Source organism: Delphinus delphis, chromosome 8 (genome assembly GCF_949987515.2).
Source record: "Delphinus delphis chromosome 8, mDelDel1.2, whole genome shotgun sequence".
In the NCBI taxonomy this organism is placed as follows: Eukaryota; Metazoa; Chordata; class Mammalia; order Artiodactyla; family Delphinidae; genus Delphinus; species Delphinus delphis.
Genome location: NC_082690.1, coordinates 109,493,729 through 109,511,408, shown reverse-complemented (window position 1 = coordinate 109,511,408; position 17,680 = coordinate 109,493,729). Strand labels below are relative to the sequence as shown.

The 17,680-nt window shown below is 66.2% G+C and overlaps 1 protein-coding gene across 17 annotated transcripts in view; it reads left to right on the top strand.

Annotated features, from left to right (window-relative positions):
• The window catches only part of BRSK2 (BR serine/threonine kinase 2), a 64,397-nt gene that overhangs the window by 26,896 nt on the left and 19,821 nt on the right, over positions 1-17,680 (top strand). For 16 of the 17 annotated variants that reach the window (XR_009520452.1, XR_009520451.1, XR_009520448.1 and 13 more), the window contains exons 2-4: positions 13,847-13,941; positions 14,914-14,999; positions 17,474-17,614. Coding sequence is in view for 12 of the 17 variants with exons in the window: in XM_060019531.1 (XP_059875514.1) it covers positions 13,847-13,941; positions 14,914-14,999; positions 17,474-17,614 (322 nt within the window). In the remaining 5 variants the exon portion in view is untranslated. Of the gene's footprint in view, positions 1-13,846; positions 13,942-14,913; positions 15,004-17,473; positions 17,615-17,680 lie in introns of those variants that run through there. The other variant, XM_060019526.1, reaches the window with a different exon arrangement.

Here is a 17,680-nt window from a genome sequence, read left to right as displayed (position 1 = left end):
CCCTGTCCCCCAACCCCCCCTTCTCTTTTTCTGGGACTCCAATTACAGGTATGTTGGACTGTCGGGTGCTGCCCCCAGGTCTCTCGTGCTGTTTGGTTTTCTGTTTGTTCTTTTCCTCCATACTTCAGCTTGGATGCTGTATATTGGCCTGTCTTAGAGTTCACTAGTCCTTTCTTCTGTTGTGTCCAGTCTGCTGTTAAGTCCATTCAGTGAATTCTTCTTGTGCATCTTTTCGTCTAATTAAAAAATATATAGATAGATAGATATAGATATATACATATCACTGCGAAATCCTTTCCAGAAACTTCTGCGTTTTGGGTCAGCTGCAGCCTGCTCCTGCTGTGGCTCCTTTTCCTCTTTTCCTGCTTCTTTGTGTATGTCGTCATCTTTATTGTGTGCCAGGCGTTCTTTATTGAAAAGAGCAGCGCAGTGGGTAAGGCTTCCCCAGAAAGGGCTTGCCTTTCCCTCTGCCAGGCCTGTAGGGTGGTAGGACTTTCTCTGGGTCAGGACTAAGTGGTACTTCAGCGAGTTTCTGTTCAGCTCTAGCCAGGTGTCTCAAGGGCGTAAGCGCCACGCTGTGGACCCTCTTTTCGTTGCTGTTGTTTTGAATCCCTGGAGAAGCCCAGTGAATACTTGTCAGCGAATGAAGGAATGAGGCAGGCTCCCGGGATCTCACCTTCGAGAGGCCGTGCCTGGGCGTGGGCCAGCTTGCAGCCAGGGCGTGGGCCGACCAAGGGCCTCTTGCTCTGGCACGCCCATCTGCTCCAGGGCATTGTTTCTGCTCACTCTTAGCTGCTCCCCTTGGACAAACATCGGGCATCCCGGACTGATCCTCTCTTACTGTTTCACCTTTGCTTTTTGCTTTTTGCTCCGCCTCATTGGGGGAGCAACGAGTTTTCTCGTGCCTTTAGCCCTTATCTCAGCAGTTCCTTTCTCTAGCCATTACTATTATATCTTAGAGCTCTCTCTTGCTTTCTCATCCTTTCTGTAGATTTCTTGTTTTATAGGTGTAGCAGCTGATTAAATCCTGGCAAGTCAATGCAATAAACAGTAACATAATTTTAAAATGTCTGTTTTTACCGAGTCAGCGCTGTTTCTCTCTCGGGCTCCCTCGAGTGGCGTGGTTGGCTGTTTGCCTTCTGTGTGAGAAGCAGGAATATTTTCTTGCCTGGGTCTCTCCTCAGGGGGTCTCCTGCCTGGAGTTCAGAGCGTGGGGTGTCTGGTGGGGGCACGCTGATGGCAGGGGCTGAGCACTCAGCGTGTGACAACAGGGACGAGCAGGGCAGCCTCCTGGCCCCTGTGGTCCTGGGCTTTGTCCCTGGTTGTGTCTCAGTCTTGGCCTGGAGGGAGGGGATGCTGACCCGGGCTGTCCCCACATCTGTGCCCTTGATACGTGCCCATCTGTTTCTGCAGCCCCGTCCCAGGCCTGCCCTCTGCTCCTGGCTGACGCTGGCACCTGGAGTCTCTCTAGGGCACCCTGGAGGCCGGCAGGCCCGGCCCCTGCCCTGTCCCCCATCACCAGCCCCCTGTCTTCCTTCTTCAAGAGATTTCTGGAATGTTTTGAGATCTCCTTTCCACCACCAGGCTCCCTCTTTTTTAATCCAGAGGGTGGGGTCAGAAGGAGGCAACTGCAAGGGACCTGGGTCTGTCTGGCCAGCAGGGCCCTGGCAGCTTCTCCAGGTACTGGCTCCCAGCCCAGACTCCTCCTAGGGTCTCCCCGCAAGCATCTCTCCTGGCCCCTCCTCCCCAGAACTCCACCCAGCTCTGCCGTCTCCTCCATCACCTGGGCCAGCAGAGTCCTCTGGGCTCAGCCCTCCTCCGTCCAGCTCCGTCTTCTGACTCCCAGTCTGTCTCCACTGGAGATGCTTCTGAGCACACGCCTCTGTGTGGCCTGCTTAGGAAGCGCCTCTGGGCACCTCCGGGCCACAGGGCATGTTCCCGTTCCTAGCTGCTTCCAGAGCCCCTTTACTGGGCCTAGAGGCCTCTATGTTTGGCATCCCCTTCACGACCAGCAGGTGCCCAGTATCTCGCCCCTTCTCAGCTTTGACCTTGGGAGCCTGGCCTGAGTGTCTCTTCGGGAAGGAGGGGCTGTGTCCCCAGGATCACTGCGGCACCCACCCGCAACCCTCCAACTGTGTCCTGGCCAATGAAGTTCTTCATCCCAGGGCTTCCATTGGTGGTTCCTATCAGCAGTTTCCCACCGGGCACAGAGCTGAGAGGGAGCTGCTTGTTGGTGGTGTTGGGGGGAGGGGGGTGTGGGCAGGCTTGGGTGATCATCTTTTTTCAGCGGTTCTGGGCCTGAAAGCATTCCAAGGCCCTGAGGGCTGCGTTGGGCTGTGGGGCGAGGGTGGCTGGCCCCACCCTGGAGACCCCCTGGCTGTGCTGAGGGTTAGAACCCTCAGCTGTACGTTTTCGTGGGTGCAATCCCAGATGCCTCTGGGAGGGGGAGAGAGGAAGTGTAGGATGCTTAGGACTGAGATGTGTGTGTGTGTGTGAGAGAGGGGGATGGAGTGTTTTCTCATTTAATCTTTACTGGCATCAGGAGAGGGTGTTAGTACACCCCTGTGGCTGGAGGGGCCACCCAAGTCCCCACCCCAGGCAGAGATGGGGAACCAGGCTTCAAAGCCTCGGCCCTGACCACGGCCATTGTGCCCACCGCTGTCCAAATATGGCTGGCTCAGCGGGGGAAGGGCCTTCAGGTACCAGAATAGCGCCCCGAGGCTTCGTCAGGGGCGCAGAATGGCCGTGCAGGTGGGAAGGGCTCTTGGGGATGGGTGGGGAGCGGCCCCCATGTCCCTTTCCTCCCGTGGGTCAAGGGCTGCCCTGGGGCTTCCGGCCTGTCCCACGGAGGGGGCAGCAGTCCCCTTGTGTTTGGGTGCTGTGGGCGGGGCAGGCAGGGAGCCCAGCGGAGGCGGCTGAGTGGCTTCAGTGCGTGTGAAATATGTCAGGGCTTAATTAATTTAATTTGAGAGGTTCCTTTTCGGAGCGTGAACAGTTGTCTCCCAAGAGACGCCGCCACCGCCTCCCCCTCCCTCCTGCCTGGCGCTGGTGGGCGAAGGAAATAGCGGAATCTATATTGAGAGCGCGCCCCCCCCCGTCCCCCCGGGAGCGCGGTGAGGGGTGTCGGGGTGTCACCGGGAGCCCGGAAGCGTGGGCGCACCGGGGGCGGATGCAGCGCAAAGCTGGGGCGCACGATCGGGGCATCCCCGCCAACCGGAAGGGGGGAGGAGGAGGTTGGGGAGCTCCGACCCCAGGAGGAGAGGCTGAGAGAACCGGGGCGCCTTATCAGCCCACCGAGAGCTAGGGCTGAGTGCGCGCGGGCGGGCGGAGAAAGGAGGGAGGCGCGGGGTGGAGGGGCGCGGGATGAACCAGGCGGGACCACTAATGAGGGAACGCGCGCGCTTTGATGTCGGGCGGCAACTTCAAAGAGGCCGCCCCCTCCCGCGCGGGTCTGAGTCCGCGGAGGCCCGCGGCGCGCAGGCAGCGCGTGTTTGAAGTGGACCCCCTGGGCGTGGGCGCCCCTGGGCAGGGACCCGGGGGGCCGGGGCAGGTCGTTGTGCTGTGCTCCCTCCCCCGCGCTGCGCCTGGAGGAGCAGACGTGAGGGAGGAAGAGGGGGCGGCTGCGGAGAGCGCCCCCAGACGTCCTCCAAGGCCCGCTCTCCCGTCCAGTAGGAGGGATTACTGGGGCGCGGCCGCGGACGCAGGTGGAGCCCCGCCGCGCTGCTGGCCTCTCTGTGGCCATTCTTCGTTTATTCATCAGGCCCACTGTAGGCCGAGCCTGCAGTCCCCGAACTTCCCCAGCCCAGCCATGGGGCCCCTGGTGGTCGGGTGTGAACGGAAGTCAGGCAGGATGGAGAGGGCGCTGGCAGCTGGGTGCCCGGGCCGCTGGGGGGGCGGGGGGGCTGCAGGTGTGGGGGGGCTTCGCCTCAGCGCGATCCCCCCACCTCCCACCCTCGCTGGCCCAGAGCAACGTGAACCCTCTCCCAGCACGGTCTCCCCCTCGGGCCTTGGAGGTGGCGAAGGCAGTCCCCCCAGCCCCTGCTGGGGGGGGGGGCGCTTTGGACCTCCCTGAGCACCGGCTTCAGAGACTTGGAGGGGGCGAGGGTCCCTCCCCGGGTGGAGCCGCCTGGGCCCTGCCTCCGACTCCCAGGGCTCCACCTGGGTCCTGGGCCACCAAGCTCCATCCTCTGCCCGGCCCAACTCCGGGCCCTGCCTTGGTGCACTCCCTCCGAGGGGTGGGAGCTCCTGTAGCACCTCCCACCCCACGGTTGGAGGGGGGTGTTCTCCTGCACTCCGAGGGCCCTTCTGTGGGCCCGAGCCGTGGGAGACCCTGTGGGGGGCCTGGGTGGGGCTGCGCGTCCAGGCGCTGGAACCTGGGGGGGCCGGCGGCATCTCCTGAGGTGGGGGCTGATGCACGAGGGGCCGTGCAGAAGGGTGTGCGTGCCCCTGGTGTCCTGAGTTTACAGGCCAGAACAGTGCCACGTCCCCAGGGTGTGGCGCAGGCAGGCCTCCTGCTCCGCACAGGGAAGAGCCAGGGCTGTGGCCGGGGGAGGTGCCCCAGGATCGCCAACTGTCTTCCAAGGGCATCCTGGCTCTGGCGTCCACCAGCTGCAGTGTGGTCCGGAGTAAGTCGCCTGCTGTCCCTGGGCCGCGCCGGCTCCTGTCCGTGGTGCTGAAAGGGACTTCACGTGCCACCGCCCACCACCTGCCCCTCCTGCAGCCCCGGGCAGCTGCAGGCATTCTTTCCAGCATCTGTTTTTCCTCCACCTCTTTGCCCAGCACACCTTCGACTCCCCAAGCCTGTAATGAGGGGGTGATGGGGATGGAACTTGTGTCTACACCAGCTGGGGAAGCCCCGGCTCCGGGGCTGTTTCACCCTGACTCCCTGGGCAGTGGCAGTGAATGGACCTTGGGGTCCTGCAGGCCTCACCTGGCCTTGTGTCCCCTTTGGAGAAAGGGAGGAGCCATTGCAAGGATCAGGGTTCAAGTGGAACATAGCCGGGAACCTTCGTCCTGACCAGACAGTGGCGTGGCTGGAGCAGGGGCCACATCCAGGCCTGACCACTGCCCAGAGCCCGCCCGCCCGAGGGTCTCAGCCATGGCGCCAGGCTGACCAGGTCTGCGGCCCCCAGGGCCTGTGCCCCAGATGTCGCCGGTGCAGGCAGGGCGAGGGGGGTGCCAGCCAGGCTTGCCGTGAGAGCTGCTCAGCGCTCACAGAGGCAGCGGAAGCCGACAGCCCACCCCAGTCCCGTCCTTAACCTCTCCAGGGCCCCTGGGTGCTCCAGCACTGTTGGCAGCCGCCCGTTGCGGCGGGCACAGAGGCCTTTGCCGCGTGTATGTGGGCCTGGGGAGGGGCTCCCGTTACACTGAGTGACGTGAAGGTCTGTGCTTACATAGAGGCCTCTGGAGTGAACGGAAACCCTTCTGAAACGTACCGGGAGGTTTGGGGTGAGAGGAGACTCAGCTAAATACCATGTGAGCTGAAGGGACCCTGCACAGTTCCCTGGGGCCCCACACGACTGCCACAACCCTGGTCCCTAGAACAACAGAATCTTACCTTCAACTCCAGGAGCCGGAAGTCTGCGGTGGTTCTCCTGAGGCTCTGAGGGAGGCTGGTTCCAGGCCCCTCCCCCGGCTTCCGGTGGCTTGCTGGCTCTTCTAGAAGCGTCCCCACGGCTTCTTCCTCCGCTCTTCACGTGCGCCTGTGTCTAGTCTCCCTCTGTCTTTCTCTTATAAGAACTTTGTCATTGAACTTAGGGCCCACCCGCCCTCCATGCAGGGTGATCTCCTCTTGAGATCTGTAACGTAAGTACCTCTGGAAAAGCCCTTTTCCCAGACAGGCTCACGCTCACGGGTTCTGGGCGTTAGGACGTGGACACATCTTCCTGGGGCCACCATTCAGCCCCTGCACACTGGGCTTGGGGCCCCAAGCGGATCCCCGTTTTGCACTGTCGCTCTTGCCCGTGGGCTCAAGAGCTGCTCCGCTGCGGCCGGGAGCCCTTGGCCGTCGCCTGGCTGTCACCTAGCCATCCCTGGTCCTGCAGGATGAGGGAGGGGGTGCTCTTCCTGGAAGCCTGGACCCGGGTGCCACCAGGGCTCCTCCCCCACAGCTGGGTACCCCGAGTGGGGGGTGATGGCAGGAGAGCCAGGTGGGGTTAACCGTCACCCTAGTGGGGTGGCCTCCTGCCCCCCGTCAGGATCCCCCACCCACGCAGGCAGACAGTGGAGGGGGCTGTGCCGGGGAAGAGACGGGGTCAGTGTAGGAGACAGAGGACGGGCCGAGGAGTCCCCTTTTCTCAGCGGCCTCCCGGTGGCAGAAGCTTCCCCAAGGTTTAAAAGACAAGGATACAGCCCCCTCCACCCACCCCCCCGGGAGTGGGGAGGGCCGTGCGTCATCCTCAACCCACCACCAGCATCCGTGCGCCTTGCTGTCCGTAGGGCTCCCAACCTGGCCGGGCCTGGGAGGGTTTAGTCCCGGGAGCCGGGCAGGCCCTTGCTCTCCCCCAGCGATGGCGGGAGCCGGCCAGCTGGCTGGGGGTTGAGACAGACCAGGGTTGAGGCTCTGGCCCTGGGACGCCCTCTGGGTGGGCTGCCTAGGGGGAGAGGCCGCCCCTCTTCCGGTCCCAGGGTTTCACAGGCACCTCCTGCCGTCCTATGGGGCTGGGCCGGGCCGGCCAGGGGCCTGTTGGGGGATTAGTTTTCCTGCTTCCTCAGGTGAGGAAACTCAGGCCTGGGGCGGTTCGGGGTCTCATCTGAGAGCACTGGCTGGGACCACCAGGCTCGACTGCCGCTGAGGCCACGTGTCCTGTCTGTGAGGCTGTCCCCCACGTGTGTTCAGCTCACACTGGACACCGTCCCAGGCGTTCCTCTGAGGCCTGGCGGTTGTAGGGCTGAGTGTATTTCTTTGATCTCTGTTGCTGTGTAACAAGCTGCCCCCAAAACCTAGCGTCTTGAGACAGCAAACATTCTCTCACCACCCTTGAGGGGTAGGCGTCCAGGGCAACCGAGCTGGGTGCGTGGGGCTCAGGGGTCTCACGAGGTTCCAGCTGTGGGCTGGACGGGAGGCTCCCCCTGCCCCTGCTGTCACCTGGAGGCCATGTGGCCGTCTCCAAGGGGCACTGCCTAGAGACAAGGCAGCCGTCTCCACCCGAGCAAGACCCCAGGGACCCCAAAGGAAGCTGTGCTCTTGTTAGCACCTGACCTTGGAGACAGGAAGCCGTCTGTTCTGCCACGTTCCGTTGGCCACACAGACCAGCTCTGGTGCAGCGTGGGGGCGACCACACTGCCCGGGGCCGGTTTCCAGGAGGCACGAGTCACCGGGGGTCCTCGTGGGGCTGCAGTCCACCGAGGCGGGCGGAGCAGCCAGTGCCTAGGTGGCAGGAAGGACCTGCACCGGGAGGCCAGGCGCCACTGCACTGATGCCAGAAGACGCGTCCCCTCCCAGGCTGGGGACTCAGCCCCATTCCTTCTCTTGCCCCGTCTCAGTGAGGGCAGCCGAGCCCGTCTCGCCCCGATCGCTCTCTAAGGCTCCCCTGGTGCCAGCCGCGGGCAGCAGGGCCGGGCAGCAGGGCTGGGCAGCAGGCCGGGCAGCAGGGTGACCAGGTTTGCTGACTCTTCCCAAGAGCCGGTGTGGAGCCGCCTCCCCCATCGTCCAACGAAAGCCTGGGCGGGAGGGTGACAGGGCTGCTCCATCCTCTCCACCCCAGGAAAACAGCATCCCCCGACGCCCCTACAGTGGGCGGGAAGTGGGTCGCCGTTAGCTGTGCTTGTGGCCCTGGCACCACGTTAGCTGGCCACGTGGTCCAGAGGCACAGTGGGGAGTGATGCGCGAGGAGGGCCGGTCACCGCCCCGGGCGTTAGTGGTGCTCGGTGGTCCTGTGCTAGCGGCTGGATGCTGCTGCCTCCCGGGGTGCTCAGAGGGGCTCTGGGGGGCCCAGGCAGGCTGCCCTGCCCTCCTCCGGGCTCAGCAGAAGCCTGACGGGGGACTGGAGCTGCCAGGTGACCCGAGCTGGGCTGTGGCGCATCCTGCCCTCCACCCCGTCTGGTCACCCGTGCCCGTGTCCCCAGCGCGAGGAGGCCGGTGTGGGCACACGGACGGGGGCTTCGCAGGAGCGAGTGTGTCCCGTCCCTTCCCCCCAGGGTCTGTTTCCTGTCCCCCGAAGGCCTGGGCTCGTCGGAGGCCGCGGCCCGGCTCTGTCAGCACCACGGACAGCAGCTGGCGCTGCGCTGCGGCAGAGCGGGCTCTGGTGTCCAGGCCGCCTCCCGCTGGCTCCCGCGGAAGTAACAGAGAAACGTGCCGACTCCCCTCCCCCTCCGCCAGAGCCTCGGGGCCCGCTTCCGGGGAGACAGGCTGACCCCCACCCTTTATCTGAACCTTCGCCCTCTTCTGGGGGGCGCGAGGCAGAAGCCACAGGAGGGGGTCTCGGGGTTGGCCCCTGAGGCAGGGGACTCCCCCGTGGGGTCGGGCGGGCAGGAGGGACCCCGGAACCCGTGAAGCTGCGGCTCGGTGTGTCAGGCGGTATGGAGACGGCGGGGCGGCGGGGAGAAGGGCCTTTTAGGCAAAAACTCCAGGGCCCTGCAGAGCTGACGCCACCGAGGGAGGGGCCCACGCAGGGGACAGCCCGGCCCGGGGGTGGAGGGGCCTTGTCTCTTCCTTCAGCTGGGTCCATGCCCCAGGGATGGTGCTCACGGTGGCAGCATGGTCTAGATCCGGTGATTTAAACGAGAAATGGCAAAACCAGCCTTTACTCTCTTTGCTTTCCCATCTGTGTGGGCGCCGCATGCGCCCTGCACGTGTCACTTTGCAGGACTCTGCCAGCAGGGCCCGGGGCAGACCCGGCCGCTGTGCAGAGCCCGTGGGATTTGTGTCGCCGAGGTCACACGGCCAGTCGGCGGTGTGGAGGCGCGGGTGGGGGCAGCCACGCACGGGACCCACGTGCGTGTGTGTGCGCTAGCTTGCGTGCACCCCTCTCGTGCCCTGGTTCCTGTGTGCAGAGGACTCCCAGGCTGGCACGTGGTGGATGTGCAGAGGACACGGCCGGTGAGCGCTGGCTGGCAGCGTGGAGCTCAAGCCAGGGTAGGCTCGAGGTCACACTCCTGTGTTGTCACGCGGTGTGTGAGACACAGGTCATCCGCGGGGGAGAAGGTCACGAAGCTCTCCTGCCACAGACCACGGCTGAGCGTGGCCCCCAGGCCCTGAGAACCTCCCTCCCGGCCTGTTAAAGAGGGTGCTGGGAAGGCCCTGGGTGATGGGAACCCACAGGCCATCTTCAGGGGCCATAAGTGTAGGAAAGGCACCCCAATCCTGGGAGGGAGGCTCCCACCCCTGGGACGCCGCCCCTCCGGAAGGGTGGTCACAGTGCCGTGTGGTGGGGGCTGACAGACCGAGCCACGGTGCCCCCGTCGCCATCGGGCGTTCAGATGAGGTGGGCAGCGCGTGGGCTGGGTGGGTGGGGGGATGGTAATCAGAGGTGGAACCTGACAGAGGAATGTTGCTGACAGAAGTGGGACCTCCCTCTGGTCCTGACCCCCCTGCAGCTGCCACTTGGGGGTGGCCAGGAAAGCCATGGGTGCAGGACGCTCACTGGGCCCCCAAGGGGTGGGGTGGGGCCAGCTGGGGTCTCAGGACCTGGTGGCCACAGGCAGAGGAGCGAGGGGCCCTGGGGCGGGGAGAAGGGCCCTCCAGGAGGTGCTCCAAGCATGCCCTGAGGGAGGCCGTGCAGTGGCCTGGCACCTGGAGAGGAGACGGACAGGGACAGCCGAGGGCCTGGAGCGGCTCTGAGCTCAGGACGAAGGGCGGAGGGGCAGGCTCCTGGGAGCCGCACTGTCTGCCCACAGGGACTGCAGGACTGGGGGCTGCAGGGCTGGGGCAGCAGGGCTGGGGCCTGCGGGGCTGGGGCAGTGGGGCTGGGGGCTGTCGGGCTGGGGCTGCAGGGCTGGGGGCTGCGGGGCTGGGGCCTGCGGGGCTGCGGGGCTGGGGGCAGTGGGGCTGCAGGGCTGGAGCTGCAGGGCTGGGGCCTGCGGGGCTGGGGGCAGTGGGGCTGCAGGGCTGGGGGCAGCGGGGCTGGGGGCTGCGGGCAGCGGGGCTGGGGCTGCGGGGCTGGGGGCTGCAGGGCTGGGGCTGCAGGGCTGGGGCTGCTGGGATGGGGGCTGCAGGGATGGGGCAGCAGGCCTTGGCCGGACCACCCTGAGAGGTCGAGAGGGGAGCCTGATGCCGACCGCACCAGACCAGGGCCTTCCCCTCCCAGGTGGGCCTGGGCACCCACAGAGGCTCATCACTTGGGGGTGGAAACAGCGCTGGAGGCTGGCGTGCAGTTAGAGGGAGTGACCCCCCTGTGTCTGTAGGGAGGGGAGTCTTCCGGCGGCCCCGCTGACACCCCCCAGTGTTGACTGCCCTGTTGGGCTACAGGGCTGAGCCTGGGGTGCAGAGGGTCCTCTTCCCTGCCACCCCACCCCCCACAGCTGCAGCAGTGTCACCTGGCCTGGACCCCTGTCCAGCCCCAATGGCAGTCTCTGGGCAGTGGAGTCTGGGCCCCCCTCTGGGGGCTCCCCACTGGGCGGTGGTCCCTCGTGCTCTGTTCACTCCTACGAGCTGGCAGCCCCCTGGGTGCAGGGCTCTCCGGCAGGGTTCTTCCCTGAAGGTACCTGACCAAGAAGAAAAGGGAGGCCAAGGATGACCAGAGAGCCGTAGGGTGAGGCGTCTGCTCAGGACCACCCCTGCCTGACCTCTGACCCCACAGGCTTGTCCAGCCACCTCCCATGCTGGACCCCTGCAGGTCTGAGAACCCCGCGGGCTGCACCTTCTGCTCCCCACCACTCCTGGGCCGCCCGGGGCCCTGGCCTCCTTCCTCCGACCAGACTGGTGCCCTGGGTTTGACGGCTAACCAGGGGCCAGCGGGGGCTGCGGAGGGCGCTGAGCCAGGCCTGGAGAGCTTCCTGCCCCCAGCACTGTGGCCGCCTCTTGGCCCTCGAGCCATAGTAGATGAGTGGAGGGGCCGGGGTGCTCGAGAGGGCTGTCCTGCTGCCCCGTGCCCTTGGCCCAGGTGCGGGGAGGTCCCGCACACTTGGGCGCCCTGGGGCGGAGTCTGCTCTCAGTTGGCGGTTCCTGGATCCCCTTGACTCTCCCAGCCGTGCTCAGGAGCCCCGGGAGGTGGGGGCCCGTGTTCGTGCACACGCGTCCTTGTGCCTGAGCCTGGGGTGTGGTGGGGAGCTCGTGGGTGGGCCTGGGGTCCTCAGGACGCCCTTGAGGAGCCCCTTCCTGCAGACAGCGCAGCACCCTCAAGCACCCGCCGGGCGGGATTGCCTCTGTTCCTCCCGCAATTATCTGTGACGCCCTGTCCTTGCCTTCACTTGACATGCGCGGTATTTGCTGCAAAGGCAATAATTAGAGGTGAAATCACAATTGGAAAATGAGCCAGAGCTGTTGGAGGGTGGGGTAATTAGGGCGGTCTTGGGCTTCCCTAGCACGCCCTCCCGAGGGTGCACTCTGCTTCCTGCCTCCAGGGAAGTGGCAGGACTGCTTGGAACCCACACATCCCACCCCAGAGGACCCCGGGGCTGCAGGAGACCAGCACAGCCAGGGCAGCCTGGAAGCTTCACCCAGGAGGGGCACCTCCATGCTGGGCTTTGAGGGGTGTGTAGGAGTCTGTGGGCAGAGGACTTTCGGGGAAAGAGGCAGCAAGCGGAGGAAGGTGAAGGCAGGGAGATAGCCACCAGAGTTCTAGGACGCGGCCCAGGGCAGCCCCCTGCCCCCCAGCCACGCGTCCTGGCCGGGGGCCCAGCCCACAGGCCCGCTAGCGGCTGTGAGGGGTTGGCAGGCTCGCGCCCTGGCATGGGGCTCGTCCAGGGCACCTTGTCCACTGGGTCCTTTGTCCTCCTGGCCTTTCTGTGCACCAGCTGGTGATGGAGTTTCTCATCTGTGAAGTGAGGTCCCCGATGTCGCATGGCCCCAGCACTCTGTCAGCAGGCTGGCTGCTGTGGTGGTCAGTGATGGGGGTGGCGTTCGAGGCCACTTAGTTTTCCACTTCCGGAGGGTCGCCTGCGTCCCTGTCCAGCTCCCTTTTGAGTTGAAGCTCACTTCCCTTTATTCCCCACGTGCCCCTGACCCCTGAGGACACGCGTGTAGGGGTGTGTGTGCACGGGTGTGAGGCTCATCTGAGGGGCGTTTCTGGGCCATCTGTCCTGGGCATTAGGGACTTGTGCCCCCGGGGAGCGGCCTGGCCGCCGTTGCTGCGGCTCCTCGAGGCCTGTGCACCTTGTCTGGGGGCCTTGCCAGGCAGAAGCCTGCTTCTCACTCAGGCCGGCTCCCCCTCCGTTTCTGCGTCTGGGCCCAGACCTGCCTGGAGTCGGGGTGGAGGGGTCAGTGCCAGGCCCGGTTCCCATCCTGGAGGCTGTGGAGAGCAGTCCTGGGCCACGGCTCTGAATTACAGATGCCGGTGGCGCTCTTCCTGCTGCCCGGGGCCTGTTCTCTGTGCTCGGCTCCTGACCTGCAATCCCAGGGCTCGGGCTCTGGATCAAAGGCAGCTGGGGAGAGCCCCCAGGAGCCCGCAGCCCTTCCCGGGTGGGAGCCGGGGCTCAGCGGGCCCCCCTGCGGGACCTCTGTCCTTCCCTGAGCCGAGGAGCTCCGGGCCCCCAGGCTCAGGGCTCAGGGGTTCCACCGGGCCTGGTCCCCCGCCCCTCGTCCAGCCCTGCCTGCTGCTGCTCCCGTGTCTGGGGGGCACAGGTCATCTCCCGGCCGCCAACGGGCTCACTGCCCACGGGGAGCAGGAAGGAGGAGGACGCGACACTGCTGGGAGGGTGTGACTGCTCGTGGCCCCAAAGGCTTGATAAAGAGATGTGCCCCTCAGGGGAACGTGTTTTCGATGCACATGGCAAAGAATTCATTTCCCGTACAAAGCAAAGGGCTTTGCAAATTGTTAGAGCCGCCCTTCAGCAGCGTAAAAAGGGGCAAGTGCAAACCCGAGTGGTTGGAACCGTGAGACTGTCAAGGTCGTAACTAAAGCAGCAGCAGCAGAGTCGGCAAAGTGTGAATGAAACCGAGGGGCGTCCAGCGCTCCACATCCCTCAAAACGCAGGCTGCAGTGCCGTGGGGAGCAGGTCGTCCTACGCTGCATCCAGGCGCCCGAATGCCAGGGGTGGCCCGAACTGTGGTGGTCACCTCCGTGCCCATCGGGGAACACAGGCCACCTGGGGGAACGTCCAGGTCGGGCCCGGGCTTGGGAGGGGAGAATGCAGGGCATCTCGGTCTGAGGCCACAGAAGGTCCAGCGGAGGCCAGGAGGCCAGGGGGCAGTGACCAGGACCGCGGCTCCCTGCAGCGTGGTGACGACAGCAGAGGTGAATCGGCAGTGTCCCGTCCAACGGGAGATGCAGGGAGGCGGGCTGCGGGGCCGCAGCTGCCGGGGGAGGGGCCTTGGGCCTGTGCTGGTGTCCTGGGGAGAGCAGGGAGCTGGACACAGGTGTCGGGGGCACCTTGTCCAGGGGTCCGAAGGCCAAGAGGAGGGTGACAGGTGGGGGAGGGGCCTGTGGGACCTGAGGGCACCCTGGCTCCCCTGCCGAGGGGCTGAGCTCCGGCTAAGGTCCGGGGGAGGGACTCCAGGTGTCGCTGGAGGGGCAGACGGCCCGTATGTGGCGTGGGTCAGAGTGACCACACTGGGGACAGCCTCTGGCCAGTGACCAGGGAGCGCGGGAGGGCAGATGTTGGCCTGGGGTTGGCCCAAGACAGGCTGGGGGGCAGGGGCACAGGATCCCGGCACTGAGTGAGGGGCCGGGCTTGGGTGCGGGAGGGGCCCTGCTGGTCGGGCCTGGGCGGTGGCCAGACGGGGTCTGAGGGCTCCCCTCGCCCCCAGGCCTCGTGAAGCTGGGGATTCACTGTGTCACGTGCCAGAAGGTGGCTGTCAAGATCGTCAACCGCGAGAAGCTCAGCGAGTCTGTACTGATGAAGGTGAGCTTGGGGGCGGCCAGGGGAGGTGGGGAGGCCCAGTGGGCGGGGTGGAGCCAGGCTGCAGGCGAGCTGCCTGGGAAGGGGGTTCCTGCTGGGTCCTGCTGCCCCATCTGTTGAGAGGGCTGGCTGGCCTCAGTTTCCCCCGTTAGAATCAGGAGGAGACCCCTGTCTCTGAGGGAGAAGAGGAAGTGCGGGGTCCCAGGAGGCCTCGCAGCCCCTCCTCCTCCCCGCTCCCCCCACCTCAGCATCCCCTCAGCCCTGGTGGAGTCCGGTCCCCTTAGGGACTGAAGCAGACCCCACGTGACTGGAGGACTCCTGGGTGGGACCAGACACTCAGCGGGGAGGGGCTGCCCAGGCTCTGTTCCCCGTCTGTCTGCTCATCTGTCCGAACGGCTGTCCTCTCAGCGGGCAGGGGTGAGGGGCAGAGGGGGGGCAGGAAAGCAGGTGGGCCGTGGTGGGCGCCGGCCAGTGACACAGTGAGGACCCCTCTGGCCGGTGGGGGCGGGGGGGACCGGGTGGGCCCAGCTGGGGAAGCCTGGGGGTGCGCCACGGGCTGGTTTTAAGGGGAGGTGGCGGTCGTTTGGATGGGGTGTGGGCGGTGCTGGTGGCGGCTTGACCGATTCCCATCCTGCCTTGGCCAGCGCCCGGCTTGGGGGCGGGTCTTACGTGTCAGTTTGGGGCGCTAAGGTCAAGATGCCACAAGATATCTGAGTGGGGAGACAGGAGCTATCTCAGTGGAAGTGGACCCGGGGGTGTAACCGGGCCCCCCCGGAGGCCTGGCAGGGACCGAGTGCAGCTGGGGGAGGGCAGGGAGGCGGCCCACGGGGTAGAGATGCCAGTGCGAGGCTGGACCTGCCCCAGGAGCCCAGCATCCCGGGGGCTCTGTGACCCCACAGCCTGGACGGGTGGGTGGGCGGCGCACGGGTGGGGGGATGAGCCCGGCCTGCCGTGACGGCGCCCCCTTCCCCGCAGGTGGAGCGGGAGATTGCCATCCTGAAGCTGATCGAGCACCCCCATGTCCTCAAGCTGCACGACGTCTATGAAAACAAAAAATATTTGTAGGTATTGCTGGGTCCGGAGAGCTGGGGGGCAGAGGGGGGCCGTCCCGGGAGGGGGTCTGCAGGACAGGCCATGGCGGTCACTGCTCCTTGACCAGGTCCACGGCTGGCCAGCGGGGACTTGCAGAGCCACTGGCTTGAGGATGGGGCCTTGTGGGGAGCAGACTCGGGGGAGGGGGGCGTTGAGGGGCAGGAGCACCTCAGGCCCTTTCTCCCGGCCCCAGCGAGCCTCAGGACCCCGCCGCTCTGCTGGGGGCTCCCACGGACCCCGTGCCAAGCCCCTCGGAGCCCCCGCGTGCTCCCTCACGTGGGTGGGGACCCCAGGCCGGCCGACCGCACTGTCGCCACCCAGGCCCCTCCCCCTGCCTGCTGTTGGGATGCTGAGCGTGGCTGACCTGTCACCACCGAGGCCACTGAGGCTGGCGGACGTTTCCCCGCGTGGGCAGCACCCCCCGTCCCCCGCTGTGTGGCCTCCGCGAGCTTCCCTGGGGATGTGGGTGGCCGCTCACAGGGTCCCCTCGGGGGAGTCAGCTTTGCCGCTGCCCCGTGTGTGGCTGTAGGAAAGGCCTGGCTGCTGGGCCGCGTCCCTCGGGGAGGGGACGGGCAGCTGGGCGAGGGGGTGTGGGCAGGGGTCTGGCCTGGCACGGTCCCCGCAGGCCCCCTGCCCCAGGGGCCCTCAAGGCCTCGAGCCCAGCCCTGACTGGGCCCCTGATGCAGGCTGGCCTTAGCCGCTGCAGCGCTGTCTCGGGCAGGGGAGGTGGGGGCAGGAAGTGGCCCTGGGGGAGCAGGGGGCCCGGGTTCAGCCCCAGCCCCTCCGACAAGCAGCGCCTGCTCTCGGGCCTCCCTCTCTTCCTGTGCCAGCCGGAGACCCAGCGCTCCATGAGTGCCCAACTCTGAGTGTTTAACTGCAGATGGGATGACAAGAGCCACCCCCCCTGGGGGCCCTGGGAAGAGCAGGGCCCCGGTTACCACGGGATTGGGGGTGTGAAGCAGGTGGTGGTCCTGGGCCCCCGACACTGCTGAGCTGAAGCCGCCATCGGGACCCCGTGAGGGCCACAGGCCCACGTTGGGGACCCACCTGGCAGTGTCTTGATGACATCCATGAGTTTGGGGTATGGGTGGGTGCTGGGCAGGCCTTGCCCACCTCTGCACACAGGAGACCGGTCACACTGCCTCCTTCTGTTCAGACACTTGTGGGGGTGCCAGGCAGGGGGAGAGGCCCCCAGGAGGGGCAGGAAGCAGGGAGGGGCCCAGACAGCAGGCCAGGCGGGGGCGCAGCTGAGCAGAGGCGGGGTGACAGGATGCCGGGAGCATGGTGGACAGCGGCCGGCCTTGGTGCTGGTGGGCCCAGCCCTCCCGGGGGTCCCAAGGCGGCCCAGGGAGCCTGGAGGCAGGGGAGCGGGCAGGGGACCTCTGCCACCGAGGTTGGGGCACCGCTGGGCCTGTGCTGTGGCTTCCCGCTCAAGAGCAGGGCAGGTCCCCTGGGACTGGCCCCGCCTCTGCTCGAACACCACCCAGTGTCCCCACCCTGTGTCTCCAGCCGTTTCCTCCCCCCAACCCCTCCTCTCTGCAGACAGGCTGCCCCCCCGCCCGCTCCAGCCCCTCCATTCCTGCAAGACCAGCTCCTGATACAGCCCCCCGAGGCCCACACCCTCATCCTCACCAGCCCTGGTCCCGCACGTCCCCTGTCACCCACCTCCCCTCCCCAAGCCACCGCAGCCCACCAGAACCACCCCTCCCTGGCTCCCACCAGGGGCTCCTCGGGGCCTGTGCTCAGCCCTCCAGGCCCAGCTCCCCTGAGGCCCGCAGGCATCCGTGTCCACGTGTCTTGGACCACCCCCCCGCCCACCCCTAGAAACCAGCCCCTCAGATTCCACTCCAGGGAGGCTCAGCTTGGACACAGCCCACTGCTCACCGCAGAGGGGCGTGGGGTCCCCATGGAACCCGGGGCGCCATGGGAAGCCCACGCCTCCAGCAGCTCACCCCTACCCTCCGGCATCACCCCAGCCGTGAGCCAAGCTGGGGGCGTTCACCACCTGCCTCCCGGCCACACCCACCCAGTCCCTCGTCCCACACCCGCCCCCTATCTTCCGAGACCAGCTGTGCTCTGTCCCCCACCCATGCCTTTTTGTGGTCTGCCCTGCTGGCCAGGGCTCCCTGAGGGCCTGAGTGTCTGTGTGTCCCCCCGCTCCTCTGGGAGCCCAGCCCGGGGTGGCCAGGGAGGGCCTGGAAGGGCCAAGCCTCAGGCTCGCAAGAAGGTCAGCAGCTGCAGTGCCCCTCTCGCCTTGGGGCCCAGTGTGGCCCTGCTCCTCTGGACCTGCTTCCCTGGAGGCGGGCGGGGACCCCACCCGCTGAGGGTGCCCAGTGCCGGGACGTGGTGGAGCATGGCGCCGGGATGGGGTGGTGGCCCACCGCCTCTGGGCAGCGGTGCCCTGGCTGGGTGCGCCCACCCGACGCCCACCCGTCCCCCGCAGATACCTGGTGCTAGAACACGTGTCTGGTGGGGAGCTCTTCGACTACCTTGTCAAGAAGGGGAGGCTGACCCCCAAAGAGGCTAGAAAGTTCTTCCGGCAGATCATCTCTGCGCTAGACTTCTGCCACAGTCACTCCATATGGTGCGTCCCCCGCCCCTCCAGGTGCCCTGTCCCCCACCCGCTAGCCCCCGTCCCTGCAGATGTGCC